A 20,295-nucleotide genomic window follows, 5' to 3' on the forward strand; every position below is an offset into this window, starting at 1 on the left:
ATAATGATATTTGCATTGGGGGTGATAGAAAGTTGTGAGATTCTGGAAACAGTTTGAAGGTATAGCCAGTAGGACTGACTATGGGGTGTGAGTACAAGAGCATAAAAGGAATCAAGTCACTCCAAGGTTTCAACGTAAGCAACTGGAAGGATGGATTTGCAATCAGCTGAGATGGAACAGATTTCACTTCGAATATCACAAATTGCATTTTGGATGTGTTGACAGGAGTTGTACTTTAGATAGTTGAATATATGGAGTTTAGGAGAGATCTGGGATGGAGGTAGAAATTTGGAAATGGCAGGTATATTGACAGTTTTAAAACCATGAAAAGAGGACATATAAGTAAGAAGTATAATAAGAAGAGAATAGAAGAAAGAAACGGGAAGGAAAAGGAAGAAGAGGAAAGAGAAAAAGAAGTGGAAAGGAGGGAAGAACCAGGGCTAAGATGCAAAGGACAAGAAGAATCAACAAAAGAGACTGTAAAGGAGCAACCAATGAGGGACAAGAAAGACTGAGAGTTTGTATTCTGAGAGCTAAGTGAGGAAAGAATATTAAGGAGGAGAGTGTTGAACTGTGTGTAAGATGAGGCCTGAAAAATGATCAATTTATTTGTTATTTGACATCAATTTTGCAAAGTAGAGCTCATCAACAAGAGAACACTGACAAGAAAGTGTGGGTGGAGTGGTGTAGCAAAACTTCTCCAAAGTAGACATATGAGACAGCAATTGGTTGACAAAGTGGAGTCAAGAGAAGAATTTGTTTTTAATGTGGGAGAAATAAGGAGGACTTTTGGACTCTTACTCCTTTTGAGATGCATTGCCATAATCACGGGTATTCTATCTTTATGACCAAAATCCAACTTTAATCTGGAGCTTCCTAATATTTATAACAAAGAAAACCAAGGTAACACCATACATGTGTACTTTGCACTTTTAATATAACTCTCCTCAAATCATTCTTGTAATAAATTCCTTCTAACTACCCACAGTAGCTCTCTGGGGACATTAGTCCTAACACTTGTTCATGGAAAGCTTTTAGACTAAAGTTTGCCTTTTCTGTAAATGTTTGTTCTTTAATTAGATTTAAAGATATGTCTAGTCCACAGTTTCCAAAGAGTATCACGCAGAATTCTTTTACTTAACTGGTCCAGAAAGCTGCTCCTTGAAAAAGGATTTCTTGTCATAGATTTTAGAAATGCCTCAAACTGTATCTGCTTCTTGGAGATATCCAACATAAATTAGCATATTAATGACTTTGAGAAGTCTTAGGATAATAAGAAACTTTCCTAATCCAGTGTTCACCATACTTGACTATAGAATTCTTACTTTCATTAAACACACATATAATGCATTCTGCAAAAAACTAGTTTAGCAGTATTCCATTTTTTTTTTTTAAGATTTTTATTTATTTGACAGAGAGCACAAGCAGGGGGAGCGGCAGGCAGAGGGAGAAGCAGGCTCCCCGCTGAACAGGGAGCCCAATGTGGGACTCGATCCCAGGACCATGGGATCACGACCCAAGCCAAAGGCAGACACCCAACCAACTGAGCCACCCAGGCACCCAGCAGTATTCCTTTTATGGATATATAGTATTCCTAATAAAATTATTAGACATATTTTATTTTGCTAATATTTAAGAAAATGAATGTAGCTAATACATTATTGCAGCATAGACTAGCCCATGACAACTAACATTCACCTCTACCTACACAGGAGAAGAAATAGAGGTGAATGGATCATAACCTTCCCTGAAAAGCAAAGAAAAATGTTTTTCTCCCTATCTTATATCCCAGCTGGGTGTCCTACAATTCAACTTACTTCTGGCACTAGCTACCTGGACACATCATCAGATCCCACAGGTTAAGGGCTCAGTCCTACTAGACTGCCCCCACTTCCAATGCCAAATGCAAGCCCAGCACATTACTTGTGTTTCTGACTAACTGGCTACATGACTGGAGATTCCCACCATTTCCTCCGCAGGTTGGATTTATTTGTTAGAGCAGCTCACAGAATGCAGAGAAATATTTTCCTTACCAGATGACAAGTGATTATAAAGGATATAACTCAGAAACAGCCAGATGGAAGGGAAGTACAAGACAAAGTATGGGGATAGAGCATGGAAGTTCCACCCCTTCTCTGGGTACACCACTCTTTCCAAACTTCCATGCGTTAACCAACTGGGAAGGAAGTTTTCTGAACCTTATCCTTTTGGGTTTTTACGGAGGCTTCATTACTTAGGCACAATTGATTAAAGCATTGCCATTGGCTATTGATTCAACCTCCTGCCCTTGTGCCCTACCTGGAGGACTGGGGATGGGACTGAAAATTCCAACCCTCTAAACACTTGGTTGGTTCTCCTGGCAACCAGCCCCCTCATTGGGTGTGGTCCCAAAGTCACCTCATTAACAAAACAAAAGACACAGTTATCACTGTTCTCACAGGAAATTCCAAGAGGTTTGTGAACTCTGAGCTATGAACTGCAAACAAAAACCAAATATATATGAGAAATGTATCATGATCATCTGAATGACCAAATATATATTTCGTATAATTCACAATATTGTGCCCACCTATAAAGAAACATATTTGACAAGGTTTGAATCTTAATCTAGATTTCACAAAATTATTTAAACACCTTTTTTTTTTTTTTGCAACATACTTGTTAACATCCTATACAAGCTATTTGCTATACGGATGGAGTAATAATTGAAACTCTACTAAAATATCCATGTTAAAAATTTTGTCCAGAAATATATTCATTATAAATTATTTAACAAATAATTTCTTTAAAAGCACTTAGTTGGGCTGCCATTCTCTTAAACCTACTCCAAACTGGTGGGGGAACCCCTACCACCTGATAGAAACTGGTCTTGTCAAAGTCATTTCTGACCTATATATTGCTGGGGAAAAAAAAAAAAACCCCACAATGGTCAGTTCTTAGGGATTATCTTACTGGACCTAGGGGCAGCATTTCACAGAACTGACCACTTTCTACCTCTTGATAGACTTTTTTTCACTTTTTCCCAAGACACAAAACTCTTAAACACATTGGCTGTTTCTTCTCATATTCCTTTGTAGGTTCCGCATTTTCTCCTTGTACTTTTAGAGTACCCGAGGGCTCAGTTCTTAGATTGCTTCTTTTTATAAATACTCCCTTGGTGATTTCATTTAGTCTCAAGGTTTAAAATATCATCTGTACTTTGACAATTCCAAAATATACATTTCCAGCTAGGCTCTCTCTTCAAATTCCTGACATATCTCCACCCTCTCGACATTGTCTCAAAGTTGGTGTGCCCAAATTGAACTTCTGATCTTCCTTCTTAAATGCCTTTATCCTGTAGCCTTCCCCATCTTAGTTAATGGTGACTATCTTTCTGGTTCCCTATAAACACAAAGTTTGGAATCATCCTTTTCTCCTCTTTCATGCCTATATCCAAACCATAAGCAAATCCTGCTGGCTCTACTTGCAGATTATGTGTGGCATCCAAACACTTTCCACCACCTCCACTGCTATCATCCTGGTGCACTGTGTGAGCTGCACCAATTTCTCATTCTGGAATGCTGAAATAGCCTAACTGGTGTCCCTATTCCACTGTTGTCTCTCCACAATCCATTATCAACACAGCTGCTAGAATGATCTTTTTTAGTACGGAAGGTGAAGTCATTTATTTGCTCATAATTCAGCTATCATATCACACTGCAAGGCCAAATTCTTTACAAAAGCCAAAAAGCCCTAATCTGTCCTGCTCCCTACCCTTACTACCTTTATGAACTCATCTCTAGCTACTCTTCCTTATTCACAGGCCTCTAGCTACACTGGCTTTTTTTCTGTTCCTAGAACTTGTCATACATGCTTCCATCTTTCATGCAAACAACTCAAACCTATGCAAATTCACCTTCTCAGTGAGGCCTACACTGACCATCCTGTTGATAACTTCAACACATGCTTAGCCTGCCTACCCTCCCAATATCACATCCCTCCTCTGTGCTACATTTTTTCTGTAGAGTTTATCATCTAACATAGTAATTTACTTAATTATGGTTATTGCCTGCCCCCTTCCACTGGAATGTAAGAATTGGTACCCTATGACATTATTATAATGAATAACAATAAATAGGACTGCACAACAAATTATCTGCTGTGAAGAAGTAAAAATAATTTTCCCTCTTCCTTTCCAGGTTATTGACTGAGACACCTCTTCCCCCATCCCCTGCCCTGTAAAAAAAAAAAAAAAAAGAGAGAGAGATTAACTGGAAGAAAACAAACAGATGTTTAATAACATATATACCTCCTGTATACATGGGAGATACACAGGAAAACTGAGGAACTCTCCAAAATGGCCCAAGCTATCACCTTAAATACCATCTCCAGAGAAAGACAAAAGATGTTGGGGTTGAGGGAGCCAGTTATGGAAGGTTTTCACGTAAAGCACAGTAAACCACAGTAAGTAAGGTTGTTACAAGGGTTTAAGTCCATGCCTTCTCCACTGATCAGAGTTTCTAGAGATTTAGTTTTCCTCCTCTTCCTATTACAGAGGGAGACACCCTTACAAATGGAGATTTTCCTTATAAATGTCAGTATCTCTTAGAAAAGGCAACATCTTCTTGGTTTTCAGAGCTTCTCCCTTGTCTACAGTTTTTGTTTTTTTTGTTGTTGTTGTTTTCTTTTTAGGAAAGTAATCAGCCTAAAATAATTCTTATGCCTTAAAGGCATATTTTGAGGTGGCAAATTCTGCTCTTCTTCACTAGATAGCTCCACCATAGAGCAAGGTCTGGAGTAAAGTTGGGGAGGAGGTTGAGTAGCAAAGCTGAGATAAGAGGAAGAATCTGAATTTTGTAGAAGGGTCAAAGGCCTGCAGGGTAGGGAACATATGTACCACATATTTACTGTTATCTTCCAGTGATTTCTGTTGTAGTTGATGTACATGGAACTTGCTTCATCCATCCTTTCTGATACCATCATCAGATGGAAAGAAATCTTGGAGAAGCAGGTTAGGTAAGACAAGGACCTACGCCTGATTCATTGATGCAGTATTTTATCAAAAGTCCGGTAATATTAAAATTTTAAATTATCTCCTAGTATTGCAATTATCTCCTGAATTATATTTTCACCAGGGTTGGATGTTGGGGTTTCTCTTCCCTGCTATTGGTTTTCTATAAATAACTGATATTCCTTGGACATCTTTTATGAAGGACTACATCAAAATGCAGATAGCTGGGGCACCTGGGTGGCTCAGTCGTTAGGCGTCTGCCTTCGGCTCAGGTCATGATCCCAGGGTCCTGGGATCGAGCCCCGCATCTGGCTCCCTGCTCGGTGGGAGGCCTGCTTCTCTCTCTCCCACTCCCCCTGCTTGTACTCCCTCTCTCGCTGTCTCTCTCTCTAATAAATAAAAAAAAAATGCAGATAGCTGTGAAAAACAAGTTTCCTCAGCAATTATTATCTATGCCTGCATTAGACATCCATTTTGAACAGAAGCTATGGTTCTGTGTAAGTTGTCAGGACATTTCACCCAGCAGGCACCTACAAGCATGTGGGCAGCATGCAGAAGTTATTGTTCCCTACACATGCCCAAGTAAGGAGGCTTTACTCTGGAAGTGGAATGCTGCCATTATTCACCCTCCCCATCCCCAGGTGAAAATTCACTTTACCTCCATTCTCCTTTCTATGGCACCTCAATACCCTCACTAGGGAGCCTCCCTAGGAACAGGATAATCTGTATCTTTGAAGAGTTATTCTTTTAGGCTTTACACTTAGGTAAAGCCGAAAAACTGTCTTTTACCTAAGGGTAAAGCCATCTTTTACCTAAGATTAAAGCTATCTTTTACCTAAGGGTAAAGCTTAAAAGCTATCTCAGTCAATAACAGTTTAGCTGGAAGAAGGAAGAAAGGGGTGGGGGTGGGGGCTCCCAATGCAATTCTTCAATGAATTAGCATGATTGAACATTGGCCCATTCCTTCTTTTTGTCTCCTCCCATCCTCTCCCACACAAATCTAAGCCTTAAAACTTCTCCAGGATACCCTGGCTGTGGTCCTTTGATTTTTCTCTCAATACAATTCCTTCTGCTTTATACCTTCCTGGAATGTCTCCGAACTCCTTGTTTTCCAAGCACTTTTATGACTTCATTTTTATATTTTGTGTCACTGGGACCAAGAGAGAGGGGAAACTATCATGGCTGGCTGATTATATTCAACCTGTCATCTGGAATTGAAGGTACCAGCATTTAACATGAATATAAAAACTTTAGAATCCTACTGGTGGTACCAGTATCTTCTTTATTCTGTTTGGCAATGGTCTCTTCTTCCCCCAGTGTGTTCTTTTAATTGCTAAACAAACTTCCATTTCAGAAAATTAAAATAACTACTCTAGAAATGTACAAATTTTTAGTTGCCCTTGGGCAATCTGAATTTTCATAGAACTAATCTCAGAATTGAAACTGAAATTCACAGCACAAAAATTGCCTAAGATCAACCATCAGATCAGGAGTTAATTATGCCAATTCTGGAGCACCAAAAAAATCTCATGCCTACTATATGCCCTATAGCATCCAATTCAAGGCATAGTCAATCCAGAAAACTTGGAGAATTACAGAAATTCATTCAAAAGAAAGACTAAAGTCATGTTATATATATTACTATTTTGCCTAGAAGGAAAAAAAGACTGACAAATTTCATGTGTTGATTTGCATAGGGAGTATAGATTAAGCCATTGTATTGATCATTTTTTAAGTATACAAGTTTTCCATTTTCTATCTGTACACCTGTACAGACTAAAAAGAAGAAAAAGTGTAAGTTATCGAGGAAACTTCTATGTTGATTACTGATCTAATTTCCAGTTGCTTATCTATCGAACCACACACACACACATACACACACCACACACCCGTAGATTACCTAAGTATCTTTCTGAAATTTAGTTTGTACCTTAAGTGCGTAGGATTCAGGGTCCATTTTTTCCTTGCAAAAATTATGCTAAAGAGTCAAAAAGGAGATTTAAAAAAAAAAAAAAAAAGGAGAGGGTTGAAATAAATGTTTAGAATAGGAAAAACAAGGGATAATCAGGCCCTGAAGAAAAAGGGGACACACTTAATCCTGATTTGAAAATGGCTTTTTTTCTTGCCTCATTTGTTCTGTTTGATAGGCTACAGATGATCCTTAGACCAAAATTCAAGGTGTGGCTATTTTCTTATTATCAGACAAAAGCAGTACGTATACCTTCCAGAAAATAAGATACATAAATTTAATAGAATAATTTCATTTTCTTCACAGTTTTCAAATTAAAGATTATAATTAACAAATAATAGCTTTATGCAATGTCTCTCCTTTTTCCCAATGAGGCCTAAAGAGGAAAGAATACTTGCTCCTAGCAAGGAAATACAACAAAATTATAATTAACAAAATCTTTAAGCTACCAAAATTTCTGAGGGAAGGAGGATAAGAAAGAGAAATTGTAATGTATGGTGATTAACCTAACATTAAAAAAAAAAAAAAAGTAAGAGAAATTACCAAATGGCAACCAAACAAGGCCATATCAGCGTTTTCTAGTCAAAAGTAACTTCTGGAATATGGTCTGTGGTCAGCATAAGCAGCCCCATTGTTTATATACCATCCATAGCTCTACAATTACAGAATAAACTTTTAACAATAAAATGAGAACCAAGAACATCATATTGTAAATATTGTATTTCTCTCCCTCACACACAATGTTGTATGAGACATTTACTAGTTTTAATATGTATCCATAGGATTAATACTCATATGGAGTATAATGCAAAAAGTGCCGAACTAAAGAAATAAGTCTATATGAAAACAAAAGCACACATTTCTTAGGATTTAAAAATATTGCACATAATAAGGTTGCACAGAAATTACTGGCTGTTTTTACAAACAGAATGAGGTATTAGTCAATCTCTAGATAAAGATGAGTGCAAAGAAGAGGAACCATACACACAAAAAATACATAAATTCATATAAGACCTACTGCGCCAACAACTAGAAAGAAATATGAAAAGATGTATAAATTAGCTATGATTTCAATGCTACAAAATCATTAGCCAGGGACCAAACATGTAACAATCTCTTGGTAATATTTCAAAAGTTTTCAACTTTCTTTCAGCCTAAATGGCTATAAGCAATATAATAATTTCCTTTATTCCAATTTTACTACAGAAAGATATGGTTCTGTGGTAAATATTAAATTATGCCTTTCTGAAGCTCTCAGTGGAAAAGATATGCTATCCTTTGCTGAATGACTCAATTACAGTTTCATGTACATTTAGCAACCCAAGTCAGAGATGCTGCAGAGCATGCAATTTTAAATTAGCAAAGGTTTCACTGCAAAAACCATTCAAGTTCACACAATTTAAATCTACAATAAGTTTCAAAGTTTAACCTTTAAATATGTATCAGGCAAACTCAATCTTTTCTTGGTAATAAAACTGGCCACGCAAGTAAGCCCAAGGGCAGGTAGAGAAAAAAGACCAGGCAGAATTATAGTATCTTTTTTAAAGAATCTTTCCTAATCAGGAGAATTAATAATTAGCTATTTCTCTACTTGAGTGTTGTTGAATTTGTCAAAAAACATTTAAATACATTTAATATCTATATCAAGTGAAATCATGCACTTGTCAAAATAGTTCACAGAAAATTGTTTTGCATCAAAGATATTAAAGAAAAGTCAACTAGTTGGGTTTAGTGAGAACAAAAAATAGTGAACTACTGTCCTGAACAGTCAGTGTATGTAGTAACCATATTTCCTCTTCGTTGAGTGACAGTCCTGCAGTGCTTGCTAGATCCGTGGAATCTATTTTCAGTCTGTACTGTATGCCGATTGGTTGTGTCAAAACCACTAAAAGAAAACATTTTCTCCATATCTTCAAACATGTCATCAAACAGTCCACCTCCAAAAGAAAACTCCTGGAAATGATGTCTTTGTCTACTGGAACCATCCTGGCGTGTCTGGAAGTGATTCTCAAAATGCTTCTTGGACCGAGTGTTTTGGTTTTGACCAAAAAAGCCAAAGTCTTTAAATAAGTCATCAAAATTGAAGTTAAATGATTGCTCAAAAGGACTTCCGCTACCTCTTTGTCCTTTACCGTTAGTAAAAGCACTGTGTCCAAGTGTATCATACTCTTTTCGCCTATTAGCATCTGAGAGTGTTTCATATGCTGAAGGAAATAAAAATACTTTAGTAACTGAAGATAATTAAAATTACATATACCCAAACCTCTTCAAATAAATTAATTCAACTCTCTATTTTAGGGAAGGATTTCACACCACCAATAAAGCCAAAACATTACAAACATAGGAAAAAAGTTAAAATGAAAGCTACAAAAGGTAGGGCCTTTGTCCTATTTACTATGTAGTGTCAGCTGTTAGAATAATGCCTGCCTCTAGTAATATCCAATAAATATTTTTAAATGAATGCTACCATTACTTATAAATAAGCATGTGGGAAACAATTACAGAGTTATTTTTCATATGATTTGGGAAAACCATTACTTGTATTAAATAACTTAATGGTCCGATATAACCAATTAAGAATTCAGATTTTTCACTTCCTTACTAGTTGAAGTGTTTAACTCCAACTCTTTACTCAATTACCTCCACCCACCATTAATTACTGAACTCTCAGGAGGTGCAATTTGTTTTAGAACTAGTGTTAAATCAAAATGTTTCATATTTTTCCTTCAAAGACAAATGTGGCTTTTAAATATAGACCAAGTGAAGAAAAAAACCGAAACATTTCAAAGTCTATTTAAATTTTTTATACTTAGTATTTTTTATATCTAATCTCCATACTTAGTAAAAACTGTTCCATAAGTTAGCTTAAAAGTTTTGGGTACCTAAAATTCCTTTTAACATGGAAACAAGCGATTTCATAAACAATAGAAGAATGAAGTGATACATTTTCAACATTTTAAGATCTATGTGACAATAAAAATTTGTACTACCATCCATCCATCCATCCTGGAATCCAAGTAATTGTGATAAGAAGATAGTCTCAAGAATCTCACTTTATTTGAATGTACACCCCACTCTGCCACCCCTCGTCACAGTATCTCCAAATACACTTCTTAGCTATCATTCTCCTTTACTAGTTAGTATCTGTGAGACCTCAGAGATAGCCATTTACTTACCTTCTGCAATCTCTCTAAATTTTGCTTCAGCATCAGGGCTCTTATTTTTGTCAGGATGGTACTTCATGGCCAACTTATGAAACGCTTTCTTGATTTGGCGCTCTGATGCTGATTTTGGCACACCTAAGATATCATAGTAACTTTTTGATGCCAAAATTAATTCCGTTATCATTAATATGCAGATTGCAAAGACGAAAACTGACTGGGGAGTAGCCATTTCTAATATCCTAAAAAAGAAAAAAAAATTATCCATGCAGCTAATCTTAAGACTTTTTCTTTTAAAAGAAACCTAGTGAACTTTTAGGATACAAGGTATACTTAATGAAGTATCAAAATGTTAAGCATATAATATCTTGTACTTGTTCCCATGTTATTTTATTTTTACAGGCTTTATTACCTCTTTGCTGGTTGTAACCTTCTTAAAAGCAAATGTTATTCAACCAAATTGAGAAAAAAATCTTTCTTCGCTTTACCTTTTCACTAATACTCTGGTCATACACAAGTAGACACAAAAATATATTCAATGACTGTTTTTTACCAGTAAATACCGAAGACTCATCATTTGTAAACATTGTAAAAAGGGTGGAAAATCCAAATAATTTTTAAAAGGATATCAATTTTCCTTTCAAGAATTCATATTCTAAGAGGATTAAAAATAAAAGTAACTTCATGGGGAAAAAAGTACACTACCAAGGTAAACAGCCCAGTATGTCTGAATTGGTAATCCTCCCTCCCTAAGAAAGCACCAACTTCAGCTTTCATTTAGGCAAGGTCAGAAAGGATTGCAAATAGAGAATTTCAATATCATATTAATATTGACAATACTATTGAATGTAATGATTTTTTAATTTTAAGATCCCAAATATTTAACCAAAAAAAAAAAAAAATGTATAAATGGGTTCTGCTAAGGCTACCAGAAAAATAAACTTTCATAGTCTGTACTTTAGATCAAGTTAAATACTTAAGTTCAAACTTCTCCGTAGTCATTAAAATATTTATCTAACCTTAAAGAAGTTTTACCTAAGAATTCCACTTAGAATTCTGGAGAGTACAGATTTAAATGACTTGGGATGGAAAACGAATGTGATCCTGTTTTTTGAACTCTGTACTAGGAGTTCTTAATAACCTATGATGACATAAGGCTGACGAAAGACACTATGGTTTGTGGAAACTGCCTGCCTTCCTCTCCTGTGGCCTCGCCTGAGCCTAATTAGCAGACGGATTCCTGCTTTCCAAAGAGTTACTCATAGTCACGGGTGCTAAAGATCAAGTACAACCCCTCGTTTAAAGAACGCAAACCGGGCGAGTACTGTGTGGACGCCACAGACTGCAGGTACTTCCCTAATCAAAGGGCCGGTCGAAAACTGACAGGCAGGCACACTACTGGTTTTTAATAAAGGTTACTCCACAGCTCAAGTTTATTATCTGACGCTTTTTTAGTAGGCCCACTTTCGTATTATACGGACTTCTCCTTCCCAAGAGGGACCCACGGGACGGAGGCCTGGGCCTTACTCCCCAGAGCCGACAGCCGGTTGGGTTGCACCATCCAGCCCTCACCCCAAGATGACCGGTACTCGTCCTGTCCGTCCAGGCGCCGCCCTCGCGGCTGTTCTCTACGGGGAGGCCAGCCCTGGGAGGAGCTGTCCGACGCCCGAAAAAAACAGCGGCCAACACAAAACGCCCTATTCTTTGGTTCGGTCATCTCCTTTTCCCTAAACCCTCAACACCACCAGGCAGCCTGAAGCCCTTGCGACGACCGTGGCGGACTCCGAGGCCAGGTCAGCCCACAAAGACCCGCCGAGGCCCTGAGGACGCTCTAAACACCTAATTTCCCCGCGACCCCGGCCTCATCCCTCATCCGCACCCTCCGAGGGCTGCAGCTCCTCCGCAGAGCAGACGCGCCGGGAGACGACTGGCTGCACACAGCTGCTCGGCCCGGACCCTCGCCCCGGTCTCCGAGGCTTCCCGTAGCCGGCGCACGCCCCACTCCCGTTTGCACACTGACCTAACGCTCCTCCAGCCGCCGCCGCGTCCCCTCTCAGCCCGCTCCCCACTGGCCGGCGGCCGCTCCTGCCGCCACCTCCGGAGAAGACACACACGAAACGCTCCCCTATTGGCTCCTGCTTCCCCACCTGACCCTGGCGCCCTACGCGCACGTGGAAAACTGTTGTTGCCGCTCAGCCTGTGCGTCACTTCCGGCCCCAACCTCCAGAAAGGGCGGTGCTGAAGCCTGTAGAAGCGGAAGTGAGTCGACGATTGCGACGTCTCTCCTCTCGGCCTATTCCAGCGCAGGCGCAGTGGCTCGGGAGGCCTGGATTTACGGCTCCACTCTTGTCAAGGAGGGCCCCCCCGGTTTTGGGAGCCTCACCCGAGCGATGCCTCGCTATTGCGCAGCGATTTGCTGTAAGAACCGTCGGGGACGAAACAGTAAAGACCGGAAGCTGAGTTTTTATCCGTAAGTTGTCTCTGGAGTAGAAGCGTCAGCCTTACCTTTGGGCCACGGTCCTGTGGCGTCCGGGGCTAGGATTTGAGGTATCTGGAAATACGTCCTCGGCTCTGCCGGCGTGGTTCTTCACTGCGCGGGAGAAGGACGCGAAGGCTCGAATTCAGTTTACCTAGAAATTTCCTAACTGAGCAAGGTCACGGGGCTGGTGGTGAGGCATAGGGGCCTTTTTGGGTGTTAAATAACCCACTAAAAAAGTACAGTTTGGGGCGGTGCTCCGTGCTTTTCGGAGCGTTTCTCCACCTCAGCTGATCTCATGGCACTGAAGGACACTAACCACCTCTGTGAGTTAGTTTACATAGGTGTTCCTTAATTACATTTTTCTCCCGAGGAAACCGAGGCCTTTTAGAAAGTAGGTTACCTTGAAAGTTTTGTGAGAGGGCCAGGATTACAACCTGTCCTGCTCGGGGCTCTCTATATACTCTTCATTCGTACAGAGAACAGGGTGAGTGTTGTCCCGAATTACTACTGCCAGGAAATAGTTCCGTGAGACCACAGAAGTACTCGTTTTTATTTAGAAGAACGGGGAAGCGGTAATGTGTAGTAATGTAGAGTCCAGGCTCCAAAGCCGGACTCAGTAGCTTCAAAACCTGGCTCCGCCACTCTGTAGCTGACTGACCTTCTGCAAATTGTTTAAACTCTGTATGCCTAAGATCTCTCACCTGTAAAGTGGAGATACTAATTGTACCTACTTCACTTAGTGTGTAAATAGGTAAAGCAGCACTTGGCATTCAGTACGTGCGTAATATGTGAGAATCAACATATTTACAATATTTTATTTCCTTTTTTCTTGTTTGTAAAAATAATTCATTTAGCTCTAACCTGGCCGTCTTTTACTCTCTTAGATTTTTACCAGCTATTTTGTGAAGCCTGTTTTTCTTTAGACCAGAAGCGCTCTGTTGATGGACACGGTTGCTTTCCATTATCTTAACTAGTGGGAAAAAACCTGATAACCTAAAATAATTCACATGTGGCGGTATTTCCGGGATTGTTTTCCACTTGAAGCCCATGAGATGCAGAGAGAGAGTTTTGGGGAAATGCTAGTATGTCAATAGCTGTGGCTCTTTAAGATTTGTTAAAAAAAAATCATGTGGAACTTGATGTAGCCCCATTTCCCAGATTTATTCGGCCTTCATTTTGGGGGGGGGAATAACCAACCCCAGACTCCCAAATTCTTTAAATCTTTCCATAGTTATTGTTTTTAAGGAGGGAAAAATAATAATGTGAGAGGAAGTCAGTTATAAAGATTTTTTTTCTCAAAATGTGAAATTACTGAAAGTGGATGTTTTATGAGTTTATTTCCATATGTAAGCCACAAAGTAAAAATTGAATCACTTTTATTCCCCTAATAGCACCAAACTTGAAGAATTGAATTTGTTAATGCTAACACTGTAGCAAGCTATACTATATATTAATTTGAGAATTCAGCTTATGTACACATACAGTGTTAAGTTTATACTGTGATTATTTTATGCTTTTTTGGGAATTAATAAGACAGTGAAACAAAATTACAAAACAAAATGAACCACTGTAAAGATACTAAGTTATTTAGGAAACCTATTCCAGGAGGTTGCTTAGAGATTTACCTGCTGAGAAAGCATTGCAATCCAGTTACCAGCAAGGATATTCATAGAGTGATTTTTTTTTTAATTGTTTGGTAACGTAGTATATAGGAACAATAGAAATAATTTGCAAACAGCATCCTTATACATGAGATTACATGTGAAAATATTGTAAAGGGCATATTCTCATTTTAGATGTAGCAGAAAAGGTATGAACTTTTCTATGGCTAACAGAATTCAGGTCTTCTAAAAAAATTCTCTTTGTCTTTAAATGCCTTTTCTGGTTATGTCTATTATATTTATAACCTGAATTCTTGATGTGTGCAAGGTTAAGGACTCTTCAAACCATGTGTGAACATTATATCTGTGGTAAGAATTTCCAAAGGTAGATCATCTGATTTTTCCATCTAAGGGTATCTGGGTTAAAAATTATTTCCTATAGGGGCGCCTGGGTGGCTCAGTTGGTTGAGCGACTGCCTTCGGCTCAGGTCATGATCATGGAGTCCCGGGATCGAGTCCCGCATCGGGCTCCCTGCTCAGCAGGGAGTCTGCTTCTCCCTCTGACCCTCCTCCTTCTCATGCTCTCTGTCTCTCATTCTCTCTCTCGCAAATAAATAAATAAAATCTTGAAAAAAAAAATTATTTCCTATAAAGTACCCGTACTCCTTTTCCTTAGCATCTTAAAAAGTTATCAATATTTGCTGGGGTCGGGGGGGAGGCATGCTATTATAAAGCATAAACTAAATGGTCTGGATTGAGAGGGAATGTATAATTGCTGCTTTTTGTATGAGAAACCTTAGGTTATTATTTTTAAAAAATATGATATTAGACTGTTCTCATAAAATCATTGAAAGAAACAAATACTATTAACTGTTTAATACAGTTTTAACTGAAACCTATTTAGACTGGTAGGAAAAAGTTTTCTGTGAGATTCAGTCATTAGCCTAATTTTGCTTATAAAATATATTTCAGTGTGTTAGCACCAACTCTAAATAAAGGTTATTGTCAGCAAAGAACAACACATATAAAGAACTTTCTTTGTATTTTCTATTTGATTTATTTCATGTTATAAAATATCTGAGTGTTCTTTATAACATGTTTAGTTGTTTCAGTTTTCTTTCCAAACTTGAATTTTAGGGTTCTCAGTTTAGAAATATTAGACTAAATTACATATGGGTAGAATTGAGGCTGATTGTGGTAAAGGGAATGGAATATTAGTAGTTTTATAAGATTTAGTATTCATTTTCAATTAAATCACTTGTTTGAACTAACTTCTTATTTTTAAAATGTTAATATAAATAAGAGCCTAAAGCTTAATACTTCCTTGAATTACAGCCAAGACACCATTTGACTTGTAGTATTAGTATAGAATACATTTTAATGGGACTTTGTAGTTTATGTAGTTCTAGGCAAAATATCCAACAAAATAAAAATAAAGTATAATCCACAGAAAATAGGAGTAGATTTTACCCTTTGTTGGAACACACATATTTTACTTGAAAGGACTTAAGTTATGTTTTACCAGCCTTTTTTTTTTTTTTTTTTAAGATTTTACTTATTGAGAGAGAGAGAGAGCGTGCGCGTGTGTATGCATGTGCAGGAGCGGGGGAGGGGCAGAGGGAGAGAGAGAATCTCAAGCAGGCTCCACGCTCAGTGTAGAGCCTAACATGGGGTTCAATCCAGGACCCCGAAATCATGACCTGAGCAGAAATCAAGAGCCGGATGCTCAAGCGACTGAGCCACCCAGGTACCCCTACCAGCCATTCTTCTGAAAAGCTTTGCCTGCACATCTTACAGCTTAGTCATCTTTCCTGTAGAGATGATGTAGTAATGCCATGAAGATGCTCTTACATGGTGTGGATGGTTGCCTTTCCTTTTTTGCAGCACTCAATGCATAGATTACCTGTATATGCAGTCCTGGAATTTGCAAAAAATACAGCGAAGTTTCCTTTTTTAATTTCAGGTTTCCTCTGCATGACAAAGAAAGACTTGAAAAATGGTTAAAGAATATGAAACGAGATTCTTGGGTACCCAGTAAATACCAGTTCCTGTGTAGTGACCATTTTACTCCTGACTCTCTTGACATCAGATGGGGTATTCGATATTTGAAACAAACTGCAATTCCAACAATATTTTCTTTGCCTGAAGACAATCAGGTATTGGAGGAAGAGCATAGGGGAGTGGGGGATAATGCTGAGCAGGGTGGTAGGTTGCAGGGTGGCAGGTAATGAGGTTAAGGGAGGGAGAGGGAAAGGTGACTGCTGGGAAAAGATACTTAAGAAAAAGGAAGACTAATCAACACTTTTACTAAAAGTATGATAATTTAAAAATTTTAAACCATTAAAAAGATTTAAACTGAAGAACAAAAGATAACATGTACATAAATCATTAAGTTATTAACGTAAGTTAATGATCTAAGATTTTGCTACTGGTCTTTGAGTGATCTGAAATATTTCCATCATATATTGAATATGCTTAATACTTTTTAAAAAACACTTTAAGGTGATTTTGAGTTGTTATATGCTTAGAACATTTTTTAACTGTGTTAATTTACTTGGCCAATATACTGCTCAAAGTTATAATTAAATATTCAGCACTGACTAAAAAGAGAATAAGGTTAGTGAGGACATCTTTAGAATTTGAAAATATTATTTTCTAGGAAAAAGACCCTTCCAAAAAAAAATCTCAGAAGAAAAAATTAGATGAGAAAGAAGTGTGCCTAAAAGCCAAGTCACAAGAATCATTTGCATCAAATGAGCTAAAGAAAAATACAGTTAATACAGATGTCCTCCCTGAACACACAGAATTACTTAATTCATCTACCTTGGTGAAGCTACCAGCTCCAAAACCAGAAAATATACAAAATAACATATTAACTCTTAATCTGGTTAAACAAGATATTGGAAAACCAGTATCTACCTTGGAAACATCAGTTACCCAAGACATAGATATAGGTGGTTTTCACACATCTTTTGAGAATCTAAATTCTACCACTATTACTTTGACAACTTCAAATTCAGAAGATGTGCAGCCGTCTTTGGAAACCCAAGAAGTGTTTGAAATAACTACAAATCATCTTGCTAACCCAAACTTTACAAATAATTCCACGGAAATTAAGGCAGCACAGGAAAGTCCGTTCTTATTCAGCACAATTACTCAAACAGTTGAAGAATTAAATGCAAATAAAGAATCTGTTATTGCCATTTTTGTACCCACACAAAATTCCAAACCAATTAATTCTTTTGTATCTGCTGAAAAAGAAACCGTGGAAATGGGAGATCTAGACATTGAAGACTCCTTATATAAGGATATAGACTATGAGACAGAAGTTTTACAAACTGAACATTCTTACTGCAGACAAGATATAAATAAGGAACATCTCTGGCAGAAAGTCTCTAAACTACATTCAAAAATAACTCTTCTTGAGCTACAAGAACAACAAACTCTTGGAAGATTGAAGTCTTTGGAAGCTCTTATAAGGCAGTTAAAACAGGAACACTGGCTATCTGAAGAAAATGTCAAGATAATAGAAAACCATTTCACAACATATGAAGTTACTATGATATAGAGTGTAAAGAGGTTTTAATGCTGTGACTTTTATAAAGTTTTTTGCAGCCAAACCAAATTATGTGTAAAGTGAACTCTTTCCTGTATAAAGTTCCATCTTAAGCAAAAGTATTCTAACATTAAAAACTGCATCCTGTTCTTGTAATATCCATTTTTAAGAAAAACTAGAGTTGTTGGGCTGTAGAGATAAAGTTTCACTACTTGGTAATCTTCCAAATTAGAGTGAATAAATAATACGATTCATAAAATGAGAGAACATGGATATGGTGAAAGGAGCCCAGAAGAGAAATCAGGCTCAGGTATCAGTCCTGGTTCTACCATTGGCATATGACTTGGGCAAATTACTATTGAGCCTTAGTCTGTAATCTGTAAAATAAGGGCACTTAAAACCTAGTCTATTTATAGTTTCTTTCTATTAAAATACTTTTTTAATAGAAAAACTTTTTTATAAGGTAATATGTACTTATACTATATGTTGGCTAGTATTTGATGTTATTTACTATTGGATTATCTTCAAAATTGAATTCCGTGGTGTTTGACTTGTTGACTGCAGTTATTTGTAATAATAAAGGAAAGTACTCCTTTTATAGTTTTATTCCAGTTGAACTAAAATAACCATCCATTAGCCCAGTTTATAGGAGGGGTACTTTAAACTTAAAAGAATATGTATTTTGGTACCTTATATGTAGCTGACCATCATAATACATAGTCATTTAATCTTAACATTCTGTATTTAAGGTTGTAATTTATAAACCAAAAATTTTAATGAGGTTAATTTTTTTAAAATCTATATATTACTATATTTTAGAAATCATAGCTTGTATCTATTTAACGTGTAGCTTTTTAAAGTATGTGCTTTTGTCATTTTTAAATTCCAGAATGATAGAGTAGTACTTGATATTATACATGCCCATTTTCATACATTTTATTAAAATTTATAAGCAAGAAATTAGATATATAGTAATGTTCTTAGACTAGGAAAGGAATGATGGTGATATTAAAAAAAAAAGAAAGCGAAGACTTGGAGCAATAGAAATGTGAAAAACAATGATCTTCTAAAATTGGGAGTTAATATAATTAAATATTACTGATTATATTATTGAGCAAGTTCCTATCAGTCCAATTCATACTTTTCTCATCTTTTTTATAAAAAATACTATTACCTTTTTCAGAGGGTTTTGAGAATTCTCTGAGGTAACATGTTTTTGGTTCTGGAAAATGGGAGGTGCTCAATAAATATTAGTTGACTGCACAGCAGATAGTACACTAATTATTTTGTAAATTCATGGTGAATATTTTTGGCCACACTTTTGTTTTTTCAAGCTAATAAAATTAATTGGTATTATATAAATATGTGCTAAATACAAAAAGTTGATTTAGAGATATCTTTATTATGTGACCATGGGAGGGGAAAAAAACCTTAATTTTTTGCATAAATTATGTGCAGATAATTGGTAGAATTAATATGTTATTTTTAAGTATTCCCATGTTGCATTTTACAGTACTTCTTTAAAATAAATAATATAGATGAGAATAACCTTGATAAGTCATTATAAAATAATGTTTCAACTCTTTTTAATTGTGTATATTGTATTTTCTCTTTGTTTGAAGTTGTAGTTTACTCAGGAATAATTTAACCTAGTTGTATTTCTTTAAACTTAATAAATTATAAATATTTAAGATATTTTCTTGGCTTGCCTATACTCCGTTCAGGATGTTTCCAACCTGTTAATTTCTAAATATATTTGGGGGCTCTACCCAACTTTATTTCTTAGTTGGATTATTATAGGGTCTCTTTAACTAATCTTGCCAATATTTTCAGTCCTTTCTGTATCTTCTATATTCTGTCAGCTTTTTTACTTCAACTTGTAGATCTAACAATATCATCCACTCACTACTTAACTTTCCCAGCTCAGAAATCTGAAATTATTCTTGAATACCTACAGAATAAAGCTGAGCTTGTTACCATATATGATCCTCTGTGATTTGCTTCATCCTGTGTTCTAGCCACACTGGACTACTTAGCATTTTCTGAACATGCCATGCAGGTGACTTTCTTCATCCTTATTTTATTCCCTAAATCCAACCAGTCAAAATTGAAGCTTTGGTTGAATTTTGTTTCCCTTTTTCTAGTCAAAATTGTTTTCTCTCTGCTCTTACAGGGCTTTGTTTTATAACGTAACAGTGTTTGCCTTATACTTTTTTATATTATGATATCTTTGGCTGTTCTTTCAACTAGATTGTAAGCTTTTTAAAGCAGGATTTTCATTGATCACTGGTTTCTTTGACAATGTAATTCACTCAATAAATGGATGAATATTTTGAATTTGCCTCCTAGATTCTTGTCACTTAAAATCAAGAACCTTCTTACAAAATAGGTCCTTAGTACCTTTAGAATGTTTAGGGAAAGACCTAGGTCTTCATATAATCTTTGAAACATTCTGTGTCTTCAGTGGACAATACAGTTTACCAAGAATCTGCTATGCTATCTATGAATTGATTTTCATGTGGAAGGCTATTCCCACCCC

The 20,295-nt window shown here is 36.9% G+C and overlaps 2 protein-coding genes across 4 annotated transcripts; one reads left to right on the top strand and one right to left on the bottom strand.

Moving 5' to 3' along the window:
• Positions 1-7,661: 7,661 nt before the first annotated feature.
• Positions 7,662-12,762, bottom strand: DNAJB9 (DnaJ heat shock protein family (Hsp40) member B9). 3 transcript variants are annotated; one of them, XM_064575044.1, is made up of 3 exons: positions 12,626-12,762; positions 10,136-10,362; positions 7,662-9,163 (listed from the first exon to the last, which is right to left on the bottom strand). In XM_064575044.1, exons 2-3 carry the CDS (start codon positions 10,350-10,352, stop codon positions 8,712-8,714), a joined length of 669 nt encoding a protein of 222 aa, XP_064431114.1. In that variant the 5' UTR covers positions 10,353-10,362; positions 12,626-12,762; the 3' UTR covers positions 7,662-8,711. The 3 variants fall into 3 exon arrangements, with proteins under 3 accessions (XP_064431114.1, XP_045720357.1, XP_045720358.1); XM_045864401.3 differs by lacking the exon at positions 12,626-12,762 and adding an exon at positions 12,141-12,270; XM_045864402.3 differs by lacking the exon at positions 12,626-12,762 and adding an exon at positions 12,000-12,208.
• THAP5 (THAP domain containing 5) lies at positions 12,215-20,093 on the top strand. The gene is made up of 3 exons (XM_045864403.3): positions 12,215-12,590; positions 16,164-16,356; positions 16,860-20,093. The coding sequence occupies exons 1-3, from the start codon at positions 12,511-12,513 to the stop codon at positions 17,766-17,768; spliced, it is 1,182 nt and encodes a 393-aa protein (XP_045720359.1). The 5' UTR covers positions 12,215-12,510; the 3' UTR covers positions 17,769-20,093.
• Positions 20,094-20,295: the final 202 nt, after the last annotated feature.

This window comes from Mirounga angustirostris, unplaced genomic scaffold, assembly GCF_029215605.1.
Source record: "Mirounga angustirostris isolate CCGP_5_RB_7025 unplaced genomic scaffold, mMirAng1.0.hap1 SCAF_12, whole genome shotgun sequence".
Taxonomy (NCBI): Eukaryota; Metazoa; Chordata; class Mammalia; order Carnivora; family Phocidae; genus Mirounga; species Mirounga angustirostris.